The sequence below is a fragment of the Empidonax traillii genome, unplaced genomic scaffold (assembly GCF_003031625.1).
Source record: "Empidonax traillii isolate 1590-97213 ecotype Southwest subspecies unplaced genomic scaffold, ASM303162v1 scaffold1184:size321399, whole genome shotgun sequence".
NCBI classification, from domain to species: Eukaryota; Metazoa; Chordata; class Aves; order Passeriformes; family Tyrannidae; genus Empidonax; species Empidonax traillii.
This window is the reverse complement of record NW_020956377.1, coordinates 116,728-128,204: the sequence shown is the minus strand read 5'-3', so window position 1 is coordinate 128,204 and position 11,477 is coordinate 116,728. Positions and strand designations below refer to the sequence as shown.

The 11,477-nt window shown below is 46.3% G+C and overlaps 1 protein-coding gene across 1 annotated transcript; it reads right to left on the bottom strand.

The window, feature by feature from the left end:
* Window positions 1–492: 492 nt before the first annotated feature.
* Window positions 493–11,361, bottom strand: EIF2S2 (eukaryotic translation initiation factor 2 subunit beta). The gene is made up of 9 exons (XM_027905639.1): window positions 11,233–11,361; window positions 7,343–7,526; window positions 6,340–6,443; window positions 5,276–5,411; window positions 4,871–4,971; window positions 4,366–4,514; window positions 3,481–3,537; window positions 2,951–3,036; window positions 493–1,447 (listed from the first exon to the last, which is right to left on the bottom strand). The coding sequence occupies exons 1-9, from the start codon at window positions 11,245–11,247 to the stop codon at window positions 1,272–1,274; spliced, it is 1,008 nt and encodes a 335-aa protein (XP_027761440.1). The 5' UTR covers window positions 11,248–11,361; the 3' UTR covers window positions 493–1,271.
* Window positions 11,362–11,477: the final 116 nt, after the last annotated feature.

The following is an 11,477-nucleotide window of genomic DNA, read 5'->3' as shown; positions in this document are numbered from 1 at the left end:
AGTGAGTGACTTCCCAGCAAGGCTGTGCTCTGTATTAACAAAGGTTATAACTTAGTACAAACCCTTCAAGTTCCTGATTTTGGAGGAATTGCATCCAGAATGAGCATTTTCCCTGGGGAGGAGGCTGCTGTGCTCACCTGCCCGGGGCCCTGAGCTGTGACACCCTTCCCTCACCCTGTGGCATTTTGGCAATCAAGTGACAACTGACCCCCCCTTAAGGTCCCCAGCAGGGACTTCACTCCCCACGTGCATCTTTGAACTTGACAGCTGTGACAAAACTTCTACAGCACTGGGAAGACCAGCAGGGACAGCACTGAGTGTGTCCCCTCGAGATTCCTGACAGACTGTGAGCAGAGGGAAGTGCTCAGGATGACCCAAAATGTGCTAATTTGGAACTCAAAACTACTTGGCAGCATCTTCTGTAAATCCAAGATTTACAGAAGACTGGGTTGCAGCCACCACACAATGACATTTAGACCTACATTTTATGTATTTTGCTGCATTTAGATTCATTTTAAAGTGATGAAGAGTGCAGGACTTCAGAAATATAAACATTTCTCTATTAGAAATTGCAAACTTTAGTACTATGACACTATGAAAATTTATTGTACAGTTTACTGATTCTGTGTTAAGATTCAGCATCGACCTGGTGTCTGAATCCTCCCAGAGCTACTTTTTGCCTAAGGAAGCAGAACCATGTCCTGCTGTTCCTGTCTGTGCACCCATGGGTGTAAAAGCACGAGCAGGTCTCGTGCTGGCACAGCCCTGGGACTCTGGGACCGGTTTCTCTGTTTAATGACAGCCTAACTAAAAATCAGCTGGTTAGGGAAAAGCAAAATAACCTCTACCTTAATCTTCATTCTGGGTTTTGGACATAGTTCAGTGACATGATCTTGCAGAACAACAACACACCAACCATTCCCACCAGTGTTTAGAGAGGAAACTGAAGGAAAAATCCAAATCCAAGACACTCACTGTTATAGTATCTTTAATTTATCTCGTGTTTTACAGAAGTCTGAACGGATTAAAAAGCACCTCCTTTCCCCATCACGTTCCTTACAGTTGGTAAAATATATTCAATGAGCAAATGTATGTGAACAGCTTGAGGATCTGCATCTTGCAAGGGTTTCACAGCCCAGCCAACCAAAAGCCCAATTTCTCGCCGTTTTTACAATCTCGTTTTTTAACACAAACGCTCAATCCGCTCCTGGAAACCTGTCCAGCTGCCACCTCCCCAGAACGCTGTGCACAATCCAGTGGTGATTAGCAGACTAATTAGCTTTGGCACGGAGCTGGGCTCTCTTGCCTGTGACAGCCTGGAAGCCTGTTTTGATGCTGGCGACGGAGCAGCGGGAGTGGCAGGTCTCGCACTGCAGGAAGTATAACCTGGTGTCCTTCTGCAGGATGGTGTCTGGGGAGCGGCACGTGTGGCAGGTGACGTACTCCTCTGCAGGGGAGGGACAGAGGGGCGGTTAAAACAACCTGCACACCTGCTGAGCCTTTAGTCCTGAAGCCCCCGTTCAAACACATCTGCTGACTCAGAAGGGAAAGCCTAAAACTTGCCCTCTGCCCCGGCTCCCAAATTAATTAAGATGAGGTTTCACTGTCACCTAAAATCTAAGGAAAAAAGAAAATTCTCTCTGCACAATTTTGAGTAGAGACAGGTAAAGTACAGTGAAGAGTTAATGCAGACAAGTCACCACTTCTTCAGCCTTCAGTCTTTAAACACTGTTCAAATCTATCTACTAACTCAGAAGGGCTCGCTATGGAAACCTAAAAGTTGCCCCCCCCAGTTGCCAGGTTAATAGAGATGAGGTTTCCATATGGCATGGGATGCAATTGTTACCTAAAATCTACGAAAAAGTTCTCTGGACAGTTTTGAGTATGGAAAGGTAAAGAGCAGTTCTCCAATTAAAGCAATTTTGAGTATAAAAAGGCAAAGAGCAATTAAAAGATAATGCAGACAAGTCACCACTTCTTCAGCCTTTCAGGAGTTGTCTTGAAACCCTTCAAATGCATCTGCTAACTCAGAAGGGCTTGCTATGAAAACCTAAAAGTTGCCCCCCCCCCAGTTGCCAGGTTAAGAAAGATGAGGTTTCATATGGTACATTATGCACTTGTTACCTAAAGTGAAGAAAACATTCTCTGGACAATTTTAAATATAGAAAGGCAAAGAGCAGTTCTTTAAGGGCACAACACGCACACATTGCCCCCCACACAGCACAGGCCTTACAATTTTAGAACAGCAGCTGCTTATTCAAGGCCTCTGGGTCCTCTCTGAGTAGTTTTGACTGGGTTATATCCAGCAATGTGTCCTTTCTAGGTACATTCTCTACAAACAAGATGTTCCCTGCCCTGCTGAAAATCTCTACTGAAATCCTTGACAGGAAACATTAAACAGTATTTCAAAAATCTGGTACAAAGGGCAGGTAGCTGAAAGTTCTGTACGTGTTCTAAGGCATCACACTCACACTGGCATTTTCAAAATAATAACCAGTTAAAGCTGTTAAAACTGTTGTTCCCTCAGTTCCTCTGCTGGAGCAGCATTCCCAGGAGTCAGCAACTCTGGGGCAGACACAGCACTAAATATTTTTTAACATGTAATCTGGACATGAGTCCTCTGCCCAGCAGCAACACACAGTCTGCATCTGCTAATTAATGTGCGCAGCAGACTTGCAAATTAACAATCCCTGGTGTTTGCCATAGTCCTCATCCCAGCCAAGAAATGAAAACAAGCAACGCTCTGTTTTCCTTGGCATGTTTTAATGCAGGACAGGGTATGACACATGTGGTTACTGTAACCCTGGTAGAGCCACCAGCATTTGAATTATTCCATAAATAATTCCATATTGCATAAAGCCAAGTTGTGGCTTCCCAGCCCGGAATGTCCACTGTGCCCACCCACGTGGGCCTGAGAGAAATCTGCAGTGGAAAAGGGAATTCTACTTACTGATATATCTTCTCAAGACATTTTCTATCTGTTTTTGCTGGAATCTTCCTTTGATTACAAGTTGGTTGTTACCATCTATTGAGCCACTAATTTAAAAGAAAAAAACAATAAATTAATCAGTTGTTTGGCAGAAGATGTGAAGTGTCAAAACAAGTCACAAACACCCAGCCAGATAACTGTGTGTTTGTTCTTCAAGGGAAGAGTGAGACTGAATTACTTTGGGGGAAGAAAATGCACAATTGTGAAGGCATTTAAAGTCCTGCAGGAAGTTTTCCCCAAGCAAAAGCAAACCCCAGCACAGCTAAGCTTCCTAATCAGAAGAACTTTGAGCTGAGAATTAACACAGCTCTCTAGTAAGGTGTACTATGAGTAGTAAGATCACCTTCTAAACATTCTAATGGAGTAAGTGGAATGTTTTTTCACATTCTGGTTTCTAATTTTTTAAGTCATCTGGAGCAGAAGAGACTCCAAAGCCCAATCAAATGGACATTTGTTATATATCATTATAAAACACAGCCCAGCAGCCTTACCTTGTACCCAATTCTGCCAACAAAAATGCCAGGAGATGTTTGGGCTGACGATGTAATCTGAAAATAAAGGAAGAGTAGGTTTAACCTTCCCCCTTCACAGGAATCTGGTATTTACAAAGGAATGGCAGGGGAAAATTATCAAGTCTAAAAGGGGGCAGTGCCAGAGGGTCTGCACCAAAGGCAGTGACCAAGGACACAAGAAACCCGGCCAGTCCACACAAAAAACCCTCCACCGTTCCCCCCCCACACCAAACTCACAATTACAGCAACTACTGAAAATAAGTTTTCTGTTTGAGATCTTCCATTCTTACCCTCCCATCCCCTGAAAAAAAGTGCTAGTAGCTAGCACTAAAAATCCCCTTTAGTCCACTGCCCAGATCCACAGGGGGATTTCAGCAGGACTGTTTTCTGGCACACACATGAAACCAATCAGAGCTGCATTCCCAGAAGTGCTCACAAAGAACACAACTGCCTTCACAAGACATAATTAAGACATAGAAAGCACCGCAGAAAACAGTGGGAAAACATTACTGGACTCCACACCATTTACCAAGAGAACAGTATTTGTAGTCAGCTCAAATTAGAAAGAACTTTCCCCACCCTCCTGCTCAACACTTGCAAATAAGTATCACTGGTGACCAGACTTGATAAAGGCCAATGAACTCCCAAAGTTTCATGTAGCAGCCCTGCCACTTTCCTAATTTAAGTATAAAATAAGAAATTATCTCTGTGAATCATTTTCATAAATATCTTCTCCCAGAGGAATGCAGAGGTAACGACTAAAACAGCTTCACTTCTGATTTGCCAGAAAACATCCCTTCAACACCCCAGCCACGAGCACAGAATCCATCTGCTATTCCTGGGAAACCCAAAGAGCACACTTACAATTTGCAGATATCTGTAAAGTTGACAAAAGATGTTTTCTTGGTCCCTACTCTCACAACCTGGGGGGGCTTCATGACAAATTTCCGTTTTTCTCCAGCCACCATGTCCGGGTTTTTTTCCCGCATGATGTTAAAAACTCTATTGAGCAGCTGCAAGAGAAGGGATTCACAGCCATGAGCAGCCTGAATTTCTCAAGTGAAGCAGCACCTCGCTCCCAAAACCCCCTGGAACAGCATTCCCAGTGAGTATCTCACTGTCTCTGCCCATCACGTGCTCTGGAACACACTTCAAGTGTCCTGATAAATGCAAAACCTCAACAGTGTCCCCCCCAGGGTTTGCTTCACAACTATCAGCAGCCTCAGCCCATCTGCACAGGTGTCAACACTATCCCCAGTATCGCCCCAGATGGTAATTAACTGTGACAGAACAGGTGCTTTGTTGTTTTTGTGTTCCTGACCCCCTGAGTACAAGTCCTTTAGGTTACAAACAGCCTTTGGAATGTTACCTCATCATATGTGTAGTCCCTTTCTGAGCCTGCCCACGCAGGTCCTGACTGAAGGCTAAAAGAAATTCCATCGTCTTTTTTGCTGTCTTCATCCTCAAATGCTGCGAAGAAAGGTTTTGGGGATTCATTATAAAAAAAAAAGAAACACTGTTTAACTTCGTGCTTACAGCATTTCTAAAAGGGACATCAACCAAGATTCCACTAAGGTGTGGACTCAATCTTCTCTGTTTGTCTACAAGGGACACCAGTACTTATGGGAAACTCATACAGGATGTTTTTCTGATAAATAGTAAAGGTAATAAAGTGACTTTTGGAACAAAAAAGGCACTTGAACAGAACTTATTCACCTACAAGATGGACCACATTTCCCTTTCAGCATCTCACTGAGCTAGGTTATACTTCTACCTTCCTCCTTCTCCATTATCTCATCTTCATCTGGAAACTTCACATTCTTCTTTTTCTTCTTTTTATTGCCCAGCATGATATCAAGATCATCTTCAGGTTCTGCTGCCTCTGGCACATCCCCTTCAATTTTCAATTCCTGCAAAGAAACAGGACCACAGTTCAGAGTATTAAACACCAATCCTCCCCCCCCGCACAGCACCACAAACACCCCGAGGGGCACACTGTACTGGGGGATACTGGTAAAATCCACCACAGCCCTGCAACTCAACAGCTAACAATGGAATTGAGGGTGTTGAAGAGAGTCCTGCACTTCTACCACAAGCAGGGACAGATTTTTACCTTCTGGTCTAACCTCAAGGGCAAGGTCGTGCTATACTTCAAGGCAACAGCCATTTGAGGGCCCAAGGGAACTAAACAGCCTCCACAGCAGGCACAGCTGTGCTTCCCACAGCTACTCCAACTTATTACCACAGTGGGGAGAACACAGAGCAAGTGTTTTGTCTGCCTGGGGCAGATGAGAAGGACATTTCCTTCCCCAAAGGGCAGGATCTGAAGTGGAGGTTCACATGTAACATTCCTCTGTCCTCCCCGGGCTTGCCAGTGACAGACATGTGATACAAAAACACCACTTGGAATAAAACTCCAGAAGAGTAAAAATATCTCCTACACCTTCTGGAACACAGCACAGGAGCCAATCCTCCCTAAAGACAACACCAGAGGGAAAGCAGAGTTCTTGGCAGGTACGTGCACTTTATTTGCAGGGCTGGCCTTTGGAGGACTGTTTTGTGCGTGGCTTCTGACACCCATTTACTCCTCTACCCCCAAAAGAAAATTAACCTGGAGGCAAATCAGCCCTTACTACAGACTGCAGAATTACTGCTCACTGTGCAGAGCAGTCAGGTGCTGAGCAACATGTTCATCAGAACCTGCTGTATGTGAAAGATATGTAAAAGTTCCGGCATGAAAACAACAGATTTGAAGGAACTCCTGCACTGCCAACCCCAAGAAAATGAAAGCAAGAAAGTTTTCACCACAGTCAGGATGGCCTAGCTATGAAAACAAACCTTTACACCTTCTTCTGCTTCATCTATATCAAATATCTTTTTTGTTTTTTTCTTCTTTTTCTTTTGATTGAAGAAGTTTAAGTCATCCAAGTCATCTGTTGTATCTAAAAAAAAAAAAAAAAAACAAAACAAAAGATTGATTAAAACGGTATAACTGAAGAAACAGTTCAGACATTAGGGTTTTCTAATTTCTATCCAAATCTTTAAAACATTCCAGTAAGACATGAGTAATGATCTGTATGAATATCCTCCAGGTTTCTAAGAGATCATTCCTCTCTGGTCCCAAATACCTCAGTACTGTTTCAGTCTCTGCATCTTCTAACTGAGCATTCTGATTTGTAAGTGTTTAATCTTTCTTTTTATTGTACAGGAGAAATTAAGTCACTTTTGTCATTACAGATGCTTGGAAAAAATGAGAAGAAAACTGTAGGAGGAAGGTATAGTTTCTCTGGTCTACAGCAGGAGCCAATTTTACCAACAAACTGGATTTAAGCGAACAGAACTCCCTGAATCGGGTCATCTTGAAATGCCATTGGCCTCAATTTAAAAAGTGAGTTTATGTACACAATCACACACCTTTTTCCTGAAAGATTCCAAAGAACACTCCAGTTACCACATTCACACTTATCCAAAAACCAGAAACCTTTTAAACCATGTTTCTGTTATTCACCCTACTGTTTAATCGTTCCAGTGAGAAAGAACTGTAATTGTGGACTTACTGCTTGTGGAGCATGTAAAACTTCACCCTGGCTATTTTGGAGAGTCACTTTTCATTGCCTCACACAAAAAGATTGTTTGAGTCAGGAAAATGGAAATTACATAAGCACTGGGAGCTTGGTGGATGTCTGTGAACGTGACTCCAAGCAGGAGGGAAATGTGCCCTCCAAACAGGCAGCAGAGATTACTGAGAACAAACCAGGGCTCTGGAATTACAACCTGGGATGCCAAACTCTTGAGACAGGGCTTGTAGTCTCAAAATGCCACCGTGGAGAGTTCATCTTACCTTTCTTCCTGCTGTCTTCTTCATCTGCTTCCACATCTTTGTCTTCTGTTGGCTCTGGTTCAACTTCCTTTGTTTCTGATTGCTGAGTCTCCTCTGTTTGTGTATCTCCTCCTCCTTCCTCATCCAGCATAAAGGGCTTCTTCTTTTTCTTCTTCTTCTTGCTCATAGTAGGGTCGAAAATCATCTGGAAAAGTCAAAGAGTTCCTTAGCTGCACAATAATCACCTCCCACTACATATTTCTCTCACGATTCCCTCAGTTTCCCAAACCGTTCCTCGGCTTCAATCTCAGCTGTTTATCAGTTGCAAGGGAAGACCTGCTTGACAGTTTACAGCTTCTGCTACTTTTCCTGTAGTCCAAGTTTCCTGCCATCTAGTTTAGTTATTAGTATTAGATTGAAGCCCATCTATAGCACAGAGCCTGATCAGGAGTCACTTCCACGTGGGAGACACGTTCACTTCCAGATTGATTAAAGGCAGGATCTGTCAATAACTCTCTTGACAAGAACACTCTGGACTAGGTGCAAACCTGCGTGGGGCTGGTGACACAGACCTGCATCAGCTCCCAGCACTATGGAATGGCAAAGGTCTGAGCTCTTCCCCCCCAGAGTGAGAGACTGACCCTCAGACACCAAGGGATTAAAAGCTGTCAATGAGCTCTTTAGCCAGCAAAGCAGCTTAATTCCCCTAGTCTGACTGTGAGGAAGGCACTGACCTCAGAGATTCACTTTTAACCTATTCATCATCTGCAGACCTGAGGTCTCCAGTTTTCCATTCATGCTTTAATTAATGTAACACATTAACGCTTCTAACTTCTGTCATCTCAGTGCAAAGTTGACACCACAGCTGTTGGCCAGCTCTGTCACTCACATCTCCCCATACAGTCACACCACAGTGTGGATTTAACACAACAGACAACTTTAGACGCTCAATTAAGACTTTCTCCAGAGTTCTGCCAAATTTCTGCAAAGTACATGTTCCATAAAGGCAGGGAACTGCACACAGGGGTGTGTGAAGCACAGCATCCCAAAAGTGTCCATATATATGGAACACCGAGGCTTTCAGGCTGCTCAAGAGTGTCTTTAGTTGGACACACTGTGCTAGAAGGATCTTCTGAAGAGTTCTGCCAGAAGGCTTTCCTCTGATGCTTCCTCAGACACTGCTGTGAATCATGCTGATGTAATGCACAGAAATCACCGAGGATGTCCAACTGGTTACACTGTCTGCAACCTCCCCAGCCTGCTGGGACACAAGGAAAGCTGCTCCAGCAGCAGAGCCCACAGCTTTGGGAACAGGCACAATGGCTGACTCATTTCCATGAGGATGCTTTGCAAGACTGAAGAGGTTTTTGCTTCCTCATGTGGAGCAAACATAAGATCAGATGTAAAGAGTTTCTAAGAAGGAAACTCAAATCACTCTTCCCTTTGTGAAGGGAAAGACACCTTTCACCCTGAACCACCACAAAGGATCTCTTGTGTCTGCACAGACAGACTGACTTCAGCCCAACCACACTAAAGTCAAGTCAACACTCAAGGACAACTCCTGGATGCAGGAGAGTGGCTTTCCAGCACTAAAAACAGGCACTGGCCTTGGGCAGGGCACTGCTCTGAGGGGCCACCCCAGGGCAAGCCAAGCTTCTGTAAACCCAAGACTTACTCATAACAGGCCACCTGTCACAGGAGAGGGATGCAAGGCCTGTGCCTGAAATGTTTTGTTCATCAAGGGTTCTGACAAGTGCTAAGCAGAGCCTTAGGTCACACAGGCTTAAACAAGTCATGATATCAATGAACTGGCCTGACAACCAGGGCACTCCATGCCTGGGCTCTCTGAGCTGGATGTTTCAGAACTTTCTTTGTTCCTTTTCTCTACTCAGTGTGTTTTGTTAGCTATGATGCCATTTAAGTTGGAGGTTTCTTACTGAAGGAACTGCAGTTGCCGGTCCAAACACACCAAAAATCAATGCTCTTCCTGTTCAAAAAGGTTTTAAATTCCCATCCTGTTTCTGCTCTCAGAGCCAAATTCCCACATGGGGTTTTCTCCCCTGTAGACCAAATGGTTCTTTCTCACTTCCAGCTCCACGTACCTGCTCCTTATTTCAAATGCCTACAGTCAAAATCCCAACTTATGGAGATCAGCAAGTGAAAGAACAGAGGGGGGAAATTATCAAAGATTCATAGTCCACGTGCAACTGTCAAGACAGAAGCCAAGGTTACTGTGAACTGCTGTGACAGTGGCAAATGCTGGGGAAGTCACAAATTAATCCCATTTCCTCTTTTGAGAAAACACAGGCATGGGAAGCAAACAGCAACCCTGCCCTGCTCAGGTGAGCTCAGGAACCCTGACACTACACTGACGACTGTGATGAGATGCAAAATTATTAAGCCCAATCAGCACCTAAATCTTCTCAAAACACAGCAACCTCTAACATTATTGCCTGGGATTATACACACTGCAGGATCTTTAATAAACCAAACCAGATGTTAACAGACTGACTCCCCTCACAAACCAGGCCTGTGCTGCCCCTGCTGTGCCACAGCTCTGGGCAGCACCCAGTGATGCTGCTACCAGGGAGCTTCATTTCTTCACAGCTCTGAAAATGTTAAGCTACAGTTCAATACTGCGAAGTTTGTACCATCTACACCAGTTCAGGGTGCCAGTTTGTCCTAATCCTCCAGGGGAGGGTGATTCGTCTTCACCCTCCTCAACTTTGTCGGCTTCAGAAAGTTTCACCAACTTATCATCAATACCAAACTATCCTGCCCCCAACAACCAGAGATGCAGAAGCTTGGGAAGGCACAGCGACTCACACTCACAGTACCTGAATTGCCACTCTGAGTTCTTCAGGTTCAACTGTGTTACCTGCTGTAATCTTTATTTTCTGTCAGTCTGACGCATAAAGCGATCCACAGAGGTAACTTCACTGTCCTACAGATCGCAGGAATCGCCTCAGTGCCCCCCAAAAAAGTAATTATGCAAGAAAAAGAGTCTTACTGACACTTAAACTACACCCAAAGCAGGGCACTCCATATGAGCTCCGTGGTCCTGGGATCACCTGAGTCAGGAAGCACCTGATGCAAGGACTGCTGAGTGCAGAGCACAGCCCAGCCATCACAGCTCCAACCACACACGGGGCACAGAAACGCAGCATATTCATTCTGGATGTTAAAGCAGCTGAGTAAGCCAGCCTTGGCTCCTTTTAATGGCATTAGTAATTTTTCTCCTTTATTACGAAGACCTGCCTGTCTCCAAGCTCCTGACACAAGCCCGGCAGCAGAATCCATCTCATGGATGAATCCGCCTCATGGATCCAGCCAGGGTACCCCAGGCCACACAGTCACCCATCACCTCACACACGTAAAAAGGGCCTTTTCCCCACGAACGCGAGGGAAACGAGGCCAGTGAAGGTGCCAACACACGGCACCTACACCACCTGAAGAATTTCTCAAAGACAAACGAATCAGCTCCCATAGAAGTGTGTCCGAGACAGCACCAGCACACCCGGAAAGCCTGAAGTTACCGCTTATTACGATGGAGCTGTTTAGTTCTCTGGGTTAAAGGCCGAGGTTTAAAGCTCCCCAGACAGGGCTAAGCGAACTGGCTATACGGCAGGAGGGCACGGAACACAACGAGTAGCGCTGGCGGGGCCCTCCGCCTCCCTCCCCGGCCTCCCCCCGCCAGGGGCGGCCCCCGGGGGGAGTACCAGGCCTTCCCAGCACCCGCGGCCCCCTTCCCACAGCCGCGGTTCCTCCGCCCGTCCCGGCGGGACCCCCGTGCCGGCCCCGCGCGGGGCGGAGGCCGCGCCCGCTCAGGCCTCAGGCCCGGCGCCCACATGGCGGCGGCGGCGCAGGCCCCGGGCGCGGCTCCCCCGGCGCTTCGCGGGGCGGGTTCTCACCTCGTCGCCGGACATGTCGGCGGCCGGGGGGAGTGGGGTGTGTGTGAGGGAGGTCGGAGGGTCGGTGGGTCGGTCGGTCTGTCTGTCTGTGGGTCGGTCCGCGGGGGTCACTCCGTGCTCGGCTCTTGCATCAGCGCCGCGCGCCCGCCCCGCCCGCCCGCGCCTGCGCGTGCGTGACGGTGCGTGTGGGGTGTGCGGGGCCCGCGCTGCGCACGCGCGGCCGCGGCGGCGGGAACGCTGAGGGG

What these genes read in the sequence shown, in the direction of transcription:
- EIF2S2 (XM_027905639.1), bottom strand. An exon ending in AAGCAGAAGAAGGTGTAAAG is followed by an intron (nt 5,412 to 6,339) that starts GTTTGTTTTCAT and finishes GTTTCTTTGCAG; the next exon opens with GAATTGAAAATTGAAGGGGA. An exon ending in TGTCTTGAGAAGATATATCA is followed by an intron (nt 1,448 to 2,950) that starts GTAAGTAGAATT and finishes CCTCCCCTGCAG; the next exon opens with AGGAGTACGTCACCTGCCAC.